The sequence below is a fragment of the Temnothorax longispinosus genome, chromosome 11, assembly GCF_030848805.1.
Source record: "Temnothorax longispinosus isolate EJ_2023e chromosome 11, Tlon_JGU_v1, whole genome shotgun sequence".
Taxonomy (NCBI): Eukaryota; Metazoa; Arthropoda; class Insecta; order Hymenoptera; family Formicidae; genus Temnothorax; species Temnothorax longispinosus.
The window spans coordinates 13,546,365-13,561,478 of record NC_092368.1 but is presented as its reverse complement, the minus strand read 5'-3'; the positions used below and the strand labels follow the sequence as shown (position 1 = coordinate 13,561,478).

The following is a 15,114-nucleotide window of genomic DNA, read 5'->3' as shown; positions in this document are numbered from 1 at the left end:
AGTTGTTTCCAAATGCGCAACGGAAAAATACATTACCGCCTGGTTTAATTAAACGCCTGAATGTTTAGTTAATTGAAAATCACGTTTCCGGATACGTGCATTATACAAAGTCCAACTTTACCAACTACGGATTTTCGCGTCAACACCCAACAACAATTGTTCGCCACTTGTTATTAAATACGATTGTTTCTACGCGGTTGCCGCCTGCTCATATGTTGAACTTTTAATATTAACTTTAATTTAACTTTAATGCGCATTGCGATCATTTTCCAAATTATAAACGCGAATTATTTATTCTCTTTTTTTTCAAACTCGTAATCACTATACCATCTAGATCTGCAAATTTTATTTACATTTTTCAAGTAATAATTTGCTGCATTGAATAAAACGCGAAATATTTCTGAAAATATGGGTTGCGCAGGAGGAATAAATTTTCAGTTTGTAAAAATCACAGATAAATTAATGTCTTTTAATTCCTATTATTATGTGTAATGTGATTATCTATAATCTTAAGCTATAATTCAAACTACAGTAAAATAAAAATAAATTTAAATTAATGAATAATTAAAATGTCAATATTTATCTGTAATTAAAAAAGTGTTAAAACCTTTTTTAATTAGAAACTTTTAAAGGTCAGTTAACTATTTTTAAATGTTATAATGTATAAGTTATTTTATAAGAGGTTTATGGCTAAATACTTTTTCTCGGTAACTCACCCGACGTAGGCAAAGCTGCACCACCAATTCATAATGGCTTCTGAGAACAGTGTCTCTCTGATGTCGTATCGACCCCGTAAGTTGTACTTGCTGCCTAATGGAACACCCAGTACGTAGGGCAACTCTTCTCCGTGCACCGTGTGTTGACGCTGTTGCTGCAATATAACGAGATCACTGGATGTGCTTTTATACCGAAGCGCGGATTTTATCGACACTTCTATATGCTATTCGCATAACTCGAAAATATCAAAGCTCAGGTTGTTACTCCTTTTCAACGCACCTCCCGCGGCCCATCTCTCCTTTTTTATTCTCTTTCTACATATATCCTCTAAAATTTCCATTTTGATATATCCAACTATCAGTGTCTCTTTTTACAACTCTTCATATTTTATTTATTTTTAATTTATTTTTATTATTTAATTTATTTTTAATATAATTTATATTTAGTTCAGATAATATGTATCTTTTTATAAAACAAATATATGGATTTAAAAATGTATTATTTAATTCAAATATAGAATACCATTTTTAATTTTATAATGCTTTAAAATCTCTTAGTAACTTTTTAATTTGTATTAATAAAATTATTATTTCTCTCTCGGTGATATTTAAATTCTTTAATTTTTTCTAATGCCTTTTTAAGTATCTACAATTATTTAAATATAGAAATGTAGATATATCAATATTTATAGCTACCTAACAAGCCATTTTTAATTAATTTTCCATAAACTAAAGTTTATTTCGAGTTTCAACTTGCTCGTCATCAATCCCACTAACAATTTTCGAATGAAATTTCCTGGGCGCGAGTTCTCAGATTTATCGGAATCGTAATTATTTTTAGCGCGATAAACCGAGCGTATTTATAAACGCGTCAATTTGTAAAGTTCAATAAAGGGCAGAATTTACGAGAACGAGTGGAAATTAAAATTCATTGACCTCGCTTGCTACGTATATACAAGTGCGAGAGAAAGATAGAGAGACGATGAGAGAGAGAGAGAGAGAGAGAGAGAGAAAAAGAGAGAGAGATTGACGTAACTTGACATGGAAATGATGCACACCGCGAATCGCTATTTGCAGATTTAAAATCTAATATCCTTGTTGACGTGAGGATGGCGCGTTGTACCCGGAGGTACATTCAATTTAACGATATTCTCGGTTACCGCATGGCGTGGTCGTTGCAACGGGGCGCACGCAACGGCGATAAAAATAGTTGGCCGAAATCCAAATGGGTTCGCAGCTCGGATTTTTCTCTCGGCGAACTGTGTGGAGCACAATGGACGCCACTAGGTCACAGCTCGTCCCTCCCGAAACTTAAGAAAACCTAGGACAATGAGTACAATGCGCTAACTATATGTCGGGACGTCCCCGAAAATTCCGCGCCCTATCTTTCGTTCAATTCATCGGCAAATTTTAAGTTGATTTTCCTTTAAGAGATTTCGATCGGAAACCGTTGCTAATACCATTTTCTATTATTGCAAACATTAGCAAGAACGTCCTTTATAATTTCTTAGAGATGTTATTTCTGTTGTAATAATGTTAATAACTTTTAAATATTTATTATATTAGTGGCTTATTAAAGATAGAATTCTTGAAATGTCATCCGTTAATTCTAAGAGCCTGTTTTCTAAAATCTTTCCAACATTCCGCTCGTTGCTCTCTAAACAATCTTACGTTTTTTGCGAAAAATCATAACGGAGATATCTTTCTTTCCTCTTCCTATCTCCTCTCTTTTGCGGCTAGAGAATTAGAAGAAGTAAATTTCCCATTTCAGAGATTCGCCCGATAAAGTACGGGCGATGAAAAATGCCCTCCGTTTTCAGGACCGCAACACTCCGCATCGGCGAATAACAACGTTGCATGAAACTGCACGAATTGGAGCGTTGAAGGAAGTGCACTTTAACTCATCATCCCCGCCAGACCGTCCCTCCTCCCCCCCTCCCTTTTTACCCTTCTCGCATCCTTTCCTCGCCCATTGACGCAGCGGTGCAACATTTTTCCCGCTCCATGTCGGGTCTCGCTTTGTCGAGGGGCGTCTGAGCCCGCGATAATCGATCTTCGTTGTATCGTCGAGACCTACTTACACCAGAGTAGTCTTGCATAGCTTTCGGATGCGAGAAGACGTACATGTAGCTCTTCGGGTACGCCCTTGAATGCAAATTGGCAGTCATTATTAACGGCGCCACGGTGCCACTATCGGAGAGCGCCTCCAGCACCATGTCCCGATTCTTCGTCGCGTACTCTTTCGTGAAACCGCTCGCGAAGTCGCCGTACTGCTCCAACACTTTCGATAGGATCAGCTCCGGCTCCAGCTCGTGCGTCGCCTGAAGATATATTTTGATAACACAGAAAATTACGAGAGTTTCAGAGGGAACACGGTATGGGGAAGATCCGGTAATGAAAGAACCTAATTATTACATCTGTTTAAGAGTCTAGAAATTGAAGGAGCGTTTGAGCAGCAATTTCTAATCTGCGGAGTACGTAAGGACCTGAGAGCTGATGGAAAAAGAAGAAAACTGAAGAGAACGTAAAAGACTCGAAGCCCTAAGGAAAGAAAATGTCTCAAAGATAAATCCAATAAGAAGGAAAATAAACAGAACATAGGATTGGTTCATATTGGGATAAACGAACTCAACACACGGAGTAAATTTACTTTGGCATGGTCTCGCAGGATTTCATCTCGTTGTCCATCAAGCATGCCGTGTAACAAAGCAACTGGTGGCAGGATGTGAAATTTCTCGGATTCCGTTACGCCGTACATCAGATCGAACCTAAAAACAACATACCAGTTAGTTGTTTTTAATTTGCCAAATATAAATGGAGGATTTGCTCAAATTTGCTCACAATGTTTTCATCCCTTTGTATGCTTTGGGGGAACAAATATATCTCAAAATCCATTAATCATTAGCAATATTAATAGTAGTCATCGGTAAATGTTATTGATAGTTCCCACCTATAACTCGCATACTATTTTTCAGTAATTTATTACTTTAAATAATAAAGCATCCTGATTAAGATTAATATCCATGATTGATATCCTAGGATCATTAGATCAATTTTGTTTCCTGTGTACTATTCAATAAAAAAATCCCCCAAAAATCGTATACCTGCCGAAGAGCTGGGTGTCCTCCATTAAATTGAGCGGCTTGTCGGGGATGACGGCACGGTCGATCAGCGGTGCGTAGGCCGGCACGTATTTCGGCTTGTGGATTTTCACATGTAGCAGCCTGTCTACGTCCTGGTTGCGCAAGCAGAGCGCCAGCTCGCTGTCGCTGGTGGTGGGACAGTTGAGAGCGTGAGCCACCTGAAAAACGATCCCCGCCATTGCTCACCGAGAGCGCAATGAACGCGGCCAACGACCCTGTATCCTCCTCAGGATCGATGTAACTCTGTGTAACGATTCTTCGCCGTGACGAGCAACGATATGTCTTTCCGTTCGAATTCAAATCCGCGGGGCGGAGCAGAAACACGACGCCCGCTGTTTGTTGAAACATACGTTACCGCGGTAAAAACTGTGATAAACGGCGATTCTTCCGTTTCGGAATTTTTTGAAGATCATAGCAAATGTCTGAGAATTCAAACAATTCAGAGTTTGAAAATTCATAAATCATAATACTACAAAAGTTACATTTAAATAAAAAAAAACTCAATTTATTGTCAAAGAGAGCAAATTTATATATCAAGAATTCACTCTTAAAGGTTACATGGTCTGTATGGACCTCAGTTTTGGACCTTTGATCGTATATAAAGCTGGATCTAATCAACCGAATCTTAAAGAATTATATATGAAATAGAGGTAGAAAAGACTGAAGAATAGAAAAGAATTAGAAAAATTGCAAATAATTAATATTAAATTGTCCAAAAACATCAATTTTTGAAGAGTCTCAAGTGGTTGAGACTTGAGGTGATAGGGCAAAACAAAAAAATAAGAATTTAACGATTTCAAACATATAAAATTCGAAAAGTTTCAAACATTTTTACATAAAAATAAATTAAGACTATAATTCAAGAAAAAATCCATTACACACACATAATCTGAAAATTTATCTTTAATATTCTCCAAAAAATATTCAGAATCATAGAAATCCAAGATTTAGCGAATTCTTCGTGTAAAAAGATTCGACGTTTCGAGAATCTATAGCATCTAATTTAGGATTTTATAAAATCGAGAAAAACTAAAGATGTGTAGAGGTCTTTCAAATTCTGAAATTAAGTCAATCATAGAATTAATGATAATAGATGCCGCGTGTAGCGATTTGTCATTCCGCAAAACTGAAATCCGAGCACATCAATCCTCATCTCGCGTTTTTATTCGCGACTATTATGCAGTGGCGTCTTTCTTTACCTGCTTGGTAATTTGCAATGGCGCCTTGCCGATGGCGTCCGCGCTCATTGCTGATCCAGACATCAGAATAGCCCGTTTGAACAATCCTGCACCAACAAAATAAGGGTATAACTGATTAACAATTAAGCTATTTAACATTAACAATTCTCAAATTTTAGATTGTAAAAAATTAATTTGTTTAAATTCATTCTCCATAAGCAATTTCTGCATTTAAAATTAAGCTTTTAAGGATCATTTATCATAATTAAAGAAGGAATTCATAGAATTGTTTCACCCATAAATTATTTGTTATACGCCAATCTTTTTTCCTGACAATAACAATGCTGTATTTTCCAACTATGGTCTAACAAATGATCACATTTCTGTCATGTGTGGATAAAGAAGGAGTGCCGCTATAAATATAAAATGGCACCAATATTTGAGAACCCTCGGCATGGCAACGGGCATTTCTGTCTCGACGTGTAAAATATTAAGTCCGGTTATTTTTCATTGCACAATATAATTATTGGCCAGACGTGGCGGCATTGTGCGCCCGGCCGGAAGAGAAAAGTTCCTTTTCCCGGCCGCCATTGCGAGCCGGTCGAGTGAAAAATGGTCGACATCTTCTTTCTTGCTTTTGCTCGTTCTCGCTGACCCTCGCCGGAGCACCCGTCGAGAGTGCTTGAGTGCTCGTGGTCGATGTGCGCTCGCCATTGAACACGTGTAGACTAGCGATTCTTAGTCCCTTGTCAAACTCAGAAATATCACAATGCAAGTTCCTAACTCGGAAAAGAGGAAACTTGAAAGAAGTAATCGAAGTCGTTGAGATCTGAATAAACGACCACTGGTACTAGTAAGGAATCTAACAGCTATATTAGTTATATCCAATAATTACTCAATAGTTATCTAAACGCATGACTATATTTTAAATAGTTATTGCTTTTCCATAATTTTACTGTAATAAATATTCCCTATTAGTTTTAATCGCAAATTCCGTGTAAATTTTTTCACGACCAATGAATCATTCATTCGAAAGCGCACACCGATCGAATATTGTTTCGACCGTATACACGTGGGTGTATTGCCTTTAATACAAGTGCACGGCACGTATGCCTATCTCTCTCGCGTCCTGATTCCTCCAATTAATCCCACGATTATCTCTCGCTGACTCGGGAATCGTGATCCCTATATGCGATCACAGTACGTTCCTATGATTATGGATAATGTTTCCAATTACAGCGAAGAGAGGGATTAGCTCGGATTGCATATAGTCCTTCGGTTCTTGCGAGCGAGAGTATTATTACGAGTGGATGTTCGAGTTCTTTCCCGGAGCGATTGGCAGAAATTAGCGAGAATCGAATGACGATAAAACGGGAAAGGGAAACTGAACTATGGAAAAGAAACATCAAGGAAGAAAGGCTCTATAAAAGGGACTAGAAAACTAACATAATCGATTATAATATAACACCCATAAATATATAAATTTTCGTTCTTCCCCTTACCTTTTTTGTTAGCAACTGGACTAATTAGAAGCAGATTGGCAAAGATAGCTCCAGTTCCATGGCCGATCAAAGTAACGCTATTAGGTTCGCCGCCAAACTCCGCAATGTTTTCCCTTAACCAGAGCAGTGCCGCTATTTGATCCAACAGTCCGAAATTACTTGCTGTATCATCTCTAATTCCAGGTCTCAGAAAACCTGCAACAAAAGTCTCGCAGTTATTACAGAAATTATTTAATTATTTTAAAACATTTAATTTCTTAATTATTAAATACTTAATTATTTTAAAATATTAAAAAATAATAATTATTTTAAAAAACTGAGGAAACTATAAAGAATATAAGAAACTGAAATCTTTAAATCTTGAGATTTAGTGACTTGGAACCCTAAACAACCGTAAAATCCTAAACAAATAACGAAGTGAGAATTTATTGATCCAATTAAGAATCTAAAAAGTCAAGGAGCTACAAACTCGCGCATTAAGGAATAATCCAAGAGAGGTATCCCTGAATTTTTCAAGACGGTAAGACCTGCTAGAACCTGAAAATCCAAGAATCCGCGTAAGAAAGAAGTATAAAGCTCATTAAAATAAGTCCCATAAATACTCAGCCGCTCGACAACCTGAAAGCTTCCGAGACACACCTTGTTCTTCTTTTTTTTTTTTTTTCTTATTGGGGATCTCGAATAACTGGGATTCCAGGTTTCAAGATCCCCCCTGAGGGACTCGTGTATTCAGTGTCCCAATTAATTAGCTCCGTGGAGATGCAAAATTCTCTCCCCTCGTGCTTAAACATGAAGCACTTTCGCGCGGTAACGCGATCGCCGAGGCTTTTTTTGCTCGGCGGCCGCCTCTCGCGCGCTCGGGACCATATTTTTCCCCTGTTTTGCGCAGGGCGGACATGGCGGCGGCGGCAGGGCGGGTTGAAGCTATCCGCAGGCTTCTCATGGGCTAACTCCGAGCCGCCTAGAGCGGGTCGGGGTTACTAAGCGCTTCCCCAGCACTTTAACCTAATTTATGATTATGGTTTCGCGTCCGCCTCTTTTTTTCTTCCCGCCAACCACTCCACTTACCGGATATACCGAATGTACCCTCACACACACCAGCGCGCGCGCGCGTTACACGTGCGCCGCACCACTAGTTTGTCTATTTGCATCGCGCCGCGTCGCGTCGCGCTGTCATCTCGCGAGAAGGGATTGCCGGAATTTCGCTGTTAACCCCTTTGAGGACGACCACTGTACACGACAATTTCGGATTGTGCAGGTGCCGCGCGCGATGCGGTGCCACGCGCTTCTGGATGGCAGTTTTTAACGAACTTTTTGAATAATGACGCTTTCGCATGACCGCCCTCGTGCAGCGAGAAGTATATATACTATTGCTACACATCAGTTATATACTTTTTTACGTAACAATGAGAAAAGTGCACGCCCGGATAATACGTGGAATAATTTAACGTTTTTTCATACCAGAAAGTACCGAGCCGCAATCTAGCACGACCTCGTTGTTGTTAAATCGCTCGCATGAATACGAATATTTTTATAACTGATTCAAGCAATCCGAAAGATAAAACATCTTCACGTTACATATCTATGTTACTCCCACGAATTTTACAAGCGCCCAAGAGCGCTTCGCTCTTTTTTTTTAATTTTAAGTAGTTATTTGCGATGCGATTAAGCCGATACAGCGGAGAGTATCATTTACACTTCCGGTGACATGATAAATCTACTGCCTCGTACCGCGTGACCTCGGTAAACTTTCTTTGAAGGCAAAGTCCAATATTGAAAAGCTCGAAGCGATAAAAATTTAGATAGGAAGTTTGCGAAGCAGGCGGCAGCCTTGGTAAACGACAAACCGTAACAAAGTTATTTATACAGCACGGTACACAGTAAAGTATATTAGGCGTTAGTATAACTTTTCTGCTCGGTGGATCGATCGACAGCTTTCCGCCTAGAGTAACAAAGAAGGGAAATCTATTTCTGCTGACAATGATCTTCGTATCTATTTGTGATTCTTTAACAAATTTACGTTTTTCTCACCTAGGATGCCAAGTCGAAAATTAATCGTAACAAAAACGACGTTGCCGTAAGCCGCCAATATAGTACCGTCGTAAGGATTACCGCTGTTCCATTCGAAACTTTCACCATGGATGAACATCATAACCGGATATCTTTTCAGAGATTTCTGACCTGAAACAATATATATATAAACAAATTAGACATTTTATAACTGTACAAATATTTACATTGCAAATGTCATTTGCTCCCCTCGTTATTAATATTTATGATTTTTTGATTGCAAGATAAATCTTTCAGTTTTTTTCTTCGAAGGATTCTTTCATATTAATCGACGAGTAAGGATAAAACCTCCATCGCGACATTATTCTTGGGCGATCGGCAATACTTTATCTTCCGCAGCGACGGTAATTTTTTAATTGTATTTAAGAAGCTTTCGGATCCTCCCTGGAACGCTCCTCGAGGATCTCTGATTTACATCAGGCGAAAAATTATCGCCGGAGTTTGTTCGGCGAAAATGGAAGCAGGGGATTAGGAGCCGAAATTTATATCACCCTCCTTGCGAACTATTCACACACAGTGAGTTTTCGATATTAAGGTAACTATAAATTCTTCTCTCCACCTCCACCTTTCGAACGACGTAGTTCCCTTTTAGCGTTACGATCCGCAAATTAGACTGGGACGACAGTCTTCTGTGAGATTTATCGGGAAATCCGTTCCGCCATACTTTCTGCTGACATTTGAATATCGAATTTGTCCGCTGATTGTAAGTAAATCATTCCATCCGTCGAATGCGACGATAGCATCGGCAGATCAAACGCGATTGTCAGTGATATGAGTGTCGATATTTATCAGTTTCATGTATAACGGATTACTACATTTCGATTATTTAATAAAACTTCTTATTTGTTCTAAAATTAATATCTATTTTCTAAGAAAGAAAATTATTATGAAACTAAATTTATTTTTTGCCAAAAAATATTGAATGTTTAAATTTTAAAATAAATATATTTAATATATTATATACATATAAAATAATATATTATATATATTTAAAAGGTCTTTTCTGAATGAGATGAAACGATATAAAGGAAAGAGACATAAATATATAATTTACGTGACGGGCCACATCGGGAATGAAATAGCAGAGATTTCATCCCTTGGCGACTTCGAGAGACGACGGCGATCTAAAAACTCATTTAGCCGCAACGCTTATCCCGAGATTTAATTAACGGTTTCAATTATCACCGACGGCCGTTCGTCGAACCTAACGTATCTCCTATTTCCTCCCGAAACGCTCGATAGAACGGCTGGCGCGCACTCGATACATCTCGATAAATCAAGACACTCGATCGTGACATTCTCCCTACCGAATCTTCTTGCCTCTCCCTTCTGACAACGACAACTCGTCCTATATATCTCACGGTGTGAATATCGATTTATCAATACTTAAGAGCCTCTTTGGAGCAAGTTGGAGAATAGTGAATGTGCACATTCACTATTACATGTAGTTAAAATAGAAGAAATATTTTAAACAATAACAAAGCTACACCAATCGACTGCATATTTGTTTCGCTCTTTAAATAATAATTTATAAATAATTTATAATATAATATAACTTTGCTGCATTGCCATAGTATTGTATAATCATACTTTTATTTTAGCTAAGCTATCTAAGTATGCATTTTCTTTAGAAGAAAAGGAGAAGAAGACGAGGCGAAGAAGAGTCTCGCATATCGGAGTCCATAATATTTATGGAACACAGGCGACATTGTAACGGACAAATATTCTATCTCATTTCTCCTGTACGGGAGACACTACGATAGTTGCCGCACAATCGCGTCGTCCACGCTCGCATCCCTCCGTTGGGTCCTATACATCATAGCGATCTCGAGCCGGAACAGGCGCCAGGAGAACAAGAGAAAGCGACAGGGACACGCGATCGCCACGAAATTTACATGAAAATTGAAAGGCGGATCGATCCGATGCATTCTGCATAAAATTGATGTATCGCGAATCATACGCGGAGATATTTTCATCTTGCGTCACGTGAGCGCGGCTCGCGCGCGCGTGCAACGAAGCCATTCGCCGCCATAAATCACTTCGCGTGAAGCTATATCCTAATAAAAGGAAAACCATTCCCTCCATCCGAACGATGGTGTGTATTTTTCGCCATAAAAAAAACGCACGCACCCTCGTAACTTGCTCGAAACGTTTATGAAGGTCGCCTATGCGAGAGATGCCTTTCCGTTCGCCTAAGAAAACGTGCAGAGACAATTTGTTGAAACCAAATATTATGGGGTTTCTGAGATACAAATAGAAAATAAAATAAGTGTAGATGTAGAATATAACAGGACGAATAAACATACTAAATATACTGAGAGAAAAAAGTAGTTGCAGTTACCACAATTTTACTATAATTTTTAGTTGTTTTTGGTACAACTATATTTTTATATAGTTGTTTTTACAATGCGAATTATAGCTGAACTACATTATTATTGTCATATATTGTCATAGCTTTAACATGCAGCTTTAACATATGTTGACTCAATACTACATTATTATTGTTATGTATTGTCATAGCTTTAACATGCATTTATTCAACCATTCACACGGTTTCATACACTATAACCTGTGATTTATGTATAGTGTAGTAAGATTATACTATAAATATGGTGAAAACGATCATAATTGAAAAATCTATGCACATAAAATTACTTTTACTAATATTATAGCAATAATAACTATAAAAAGAAAAACCTTAATCATAATTATTCTATTATTATGTAATTCTAATCGCAAATATACCAAACACTTTTCTCTCAGTAATAGGATAACATAATAAAGGATTACTAAATAAAGCACAAACATAATAAATAGGATATAAATTAATTTTTTAATTACATATGTTCCAAGTGTTGTTTGCGAGAAATAAAATATCTGTTAGATCCATTAAAGACTAACGTTCTCCATTAAAAACTAAGATTGCAAAATATATATCGGCGGATTAATCGAGACACTATTCATTGAAATAGTTTGTTCAGATCTGGATTAGCACGGAAAAATTCCGATCGCCACGAACAAATCAATTTCCCATACGCGAAACGGTTTTTATCGCGTGACGTAATCAGTTTTATTGGTGCGTTGCTTCTGGCTGGTACGTGGATAAATATTTATGAGGCGTCGCGCGATGCGCGCAGAAACGTCGGTCCCCGTAATTCACGGCGCCTCGAAGAGCAACCTTCTTCCAGTCGGTTCGCATGCTCGTGTAAATAATGGATTTACAGCCCTTTTACGGCGTCTCCATATGCCCGGAGAAACCCGGTTGACGCGAGCGAGCGCAGCATCGATAATGGCGCTGTAAATCAACGAAAATCTCCCTAAAGATCGACCGATACTCTCTCCTCCGCCCCCCTCCTCGCCCCCCTTGCTCGTTTCCTCCTCCCCGCCTGCGACACGGAAACGGCTTCTTTTGCGAGCGACGCGAAAGACGGGGGTGATAAACCACCCCGGGATGCGGAAGGGTGGAAAACGCGTCAACCTTCGCCATCTGGCGAAGCTTGCAGGAAACTTCTGGTACCACCGCTTGCCACAACCCTGTACAGATGTCGGCACAGATATTATTTTGCTCGGGGGTGGAAATGTCATTATTCGCAAAGACTTTCGCGCGAGGTTACAAATCAATACGTTCAAACCCGTGAAAGTCCGCCATCTTTAATCATCTCCAGCCGAACAATATTTTTTTATTTATTTTTTTAATTCCATTAAATTATGTACTGTCAATCCCTTGTTTTCCAGCAGGACATCAGCCAACTCTGCAGATTGTTGACATTCTGTACTGTTGCCATTAAAAGAATTTAGAATCTTAATCAAACAAAAGATAAAAATTGACGTTAGTTAGTTATTACTGAATGAAGCAAAAAGTTTGCAAATTTTTATTTTTATAGTAGAATTGGATGACAACCAATTTTTTAGAAAGTTTGATGTAATAGCTATAAATTTATAAAAGTAAGGATTATTTTATGATTATTTATGTATAATATCCTACGATATGTATGTGTGTATTGGAGAGAAAAATCGTGTCTATATTCATGCGAGTTATTTTTCCATCGCTCTGTACTTCAAGCTTCTGAAATCCCCGGCTGGTATCACCAGCCATTTTCGGTCACAAGCGACGGGGATTCCCGGCAGCAGTCCCGGGGAAGCGATATACTCGTCTCGCTCGGGCAAAGTGCGGAGTCGTGTCGGGAATTTTTTGCGAGGCGGCCGTTTCGCAAAATCGCGCGAGCTGCCGGCTGAACGCCGGAAATTGGAGGAACGACGGAACATGTACCGACCGCGAGCCTCATCTCCGTATTCTTTCACTTTATCCCCGAGGCGAACCTGGGGAAGCTTCTTGGCTACCAGCTTGTTACGCTTCATTTCGATATACCTTGGGCCATTATTTGTGCGATTAGAGCATTGCATCCTTCGAAAAGATGCGTGTTTTCAAAATCAGCAATATAATGACGTCGCGAATTTTTAATATTGTAAATAAAAATGTATGGAGTCTCTCTTTAGTAAATCAAAATCAAATAATAAAAGAGGCAATACGCAGTAATTATTGCGCAATTTATAAATATTATATTAACAAATAAATACAAACGTTTCGACTTTTTCTTTGATATAAATTAATTTATTTATATTAAACATGTCCTTATACATACACAATTCGATCACTAAAAATAATTTTTGAAATATAAAAATGATCTACTCATAATTTTGTGTAACATAGAAACAAAATAAAATTATCTTTACATAAATCTTCTATCAATTGCTTCTATATTATTATAGGTTTACTAGGAATTCGTATAAAAATAGAGAGATTTATTTGTTGCAAAACACTGCAACGTTACTTTCTTGTTACAAACTATATAGGATTTATCGACAACTTCTCTTCTGCACAAAGTGTGTTTTTTCTTATCTATTGTGCTCTCTCTTTCTCACTCTCTCTCTCTTTCTCTCTCTCACTCTCTTTCTTTTTCTCTTTCCGACGCACATACATACACTCACACAGAAATCTCAGATGCTGTGAAATCCGAGTTTATACCATCGTGCCTAATCCGTAGAGCGATCGAGTTGTTAAATCCTGTGATTAGTGGGATTTTGCGCTCTTTCTGGCTTTTCGAGGAGACCGCGATGCACCGTGAGAGATCCGAATGTTCGATACCGATAGGTGCGGTGTTGTAGATACATGGTTTGGTAAAGCCTTCCATTATCGTGGACGACGTTATTCAATCCGTACTACACGTATTCCAATGTACACGCGGAGCGTCTGGAGCAGATAGGATGACGGAACGATGACCCCCTCACGTGCGCTGTTCTCCATGAACGTGCACGTTTATCGACCGCTCGTAATGTATTCGACTGGAAAATTCAAAATCACTCTGTCTTTTTCTTCTCTAAATCTATCGCGGCCAGTGACATTCAATAAATTATGTCTGAAGCACACTTTAGATGATCTATAATTCACGTCAAATTTCACGATAGACTTTTATTTATATATAATTTTACATACCGTATAAGTATTAATATAAATATTAATATATAAATTTGCGCGTGAAATTTCACGGTAGACTTTTATTTATAATTTTATATATCGTACATAAATATTAATATAAATACTAACATAAATATTAATACAAATATTAATATAAATTTGTATTATATTATTTTATTGTATACTTTATTTATTATGTTGTTTATTTTTATTTTGAGTTTTTAAATGTTTTTTTGCATTACACGCCATATGAATTATAAATATGATTCTATTCTGAATCCCCGCACAAATTATAGATTATCTAAAAAGGACTTATTCTAAAAATTTAAAGATATTATTTTAATAGTGTATATTTTTTATAAATGAGACGATTTTTTTATATAAAATGACTAAAACGCCGATTTTAATTATGCTGAAATAGAGAACGAAAATCAATATCTATTCCCTTAATATTTAAAAAAGTATTTTTGAAGAGCAATAGTAAATTTCAATATTATTGTGTGACTAAGTTATACATTCATTATTCAACAGAATATTTCCAACTTTCTAACGTTTCATTATTTCTTAAAGCGTCATAGAACAGTAAGACGAGAACTTGAAAGAAATCTTGTTATTTTCCGTGCTATTTTCTCGCCTTGCTGCGATTTCGACTTGTTTTGACCGCGATATTTGTCGTGACCGAAATATTCTGCTTTCGGCGATCTTGAGATGAAATTCGCCATCTGCTTGGACGATAGCGGTATATTCGTTGACATTTCCACTAATAATAGCACTGATGGGAAAATAAGCAAGAGAAATATTTACGGTGGTCACCCGCGGCGTCCATCGAGAAACGCGGGTAGAAAGTGGAAAAAGGAAGAAAACGATTTGCCGCATATGCCTTTCATGAGTGGTTCTCCTTGTTTATTCCATTCTCGATTCTTTCACTTTCCATTTTATCATGTCTTCGTTCCAGGATTGTGATGCTGGGAACAATGTGACCGCTTATTTCAGTAGCGAACATCTTCCACTGCCAGCCAGATGCAATTT

At 37.8% G+C, this 15,114-nt stretch overlaps 1 protein-coding gene across 3 annotated transcripts in view; it reads right to left on the bottom strand.

Annotated features, from left to right (window-relative positions):
* Positions 1 to 15,114, bottom strand: part of LOC139821838 (uncharacterized) — a 53,346-nt gene that overhangs the window by 8,089 nt on the left and 30,143 nt on the right. For all 3 annotated transcript variants that reach the window (XM_071793196.1, XM_071793195.1, XM_071793194.1), the window contains 7 exons: positions 8,571 to 8,720; positions 6,540 to 6,734; positions 5,059 to 5,144; positions 3,821 to 4,017; positions 3,367 to 3,484; positions 2,798 to 3,037; positions 717 to 871 (listed from right to left, as the gene is read on the bottom strand). In XM_071793196.1, the coding sequence (XP_071649297.1) occupies positions 717 to 871; positions 2,798 to 3,037; positions 3,367 to 3,484; positions 3,821 to 4,017; positions 5,059 to 5,144; positions 6,540 to 6,734; positions 8,571 to 8,720 (1,141 nt within the window). The remainder of the gene's footprint in view (positions 1 to 716; positions 872 to 2,797; positions 3,038 to 3,366; positions 3,485 to 3,820; positions 4,018 to 5,058; positions 5,145 to 6,539; positions 6,735 to 8,570; positions 8,721 to 15,114) is intronic.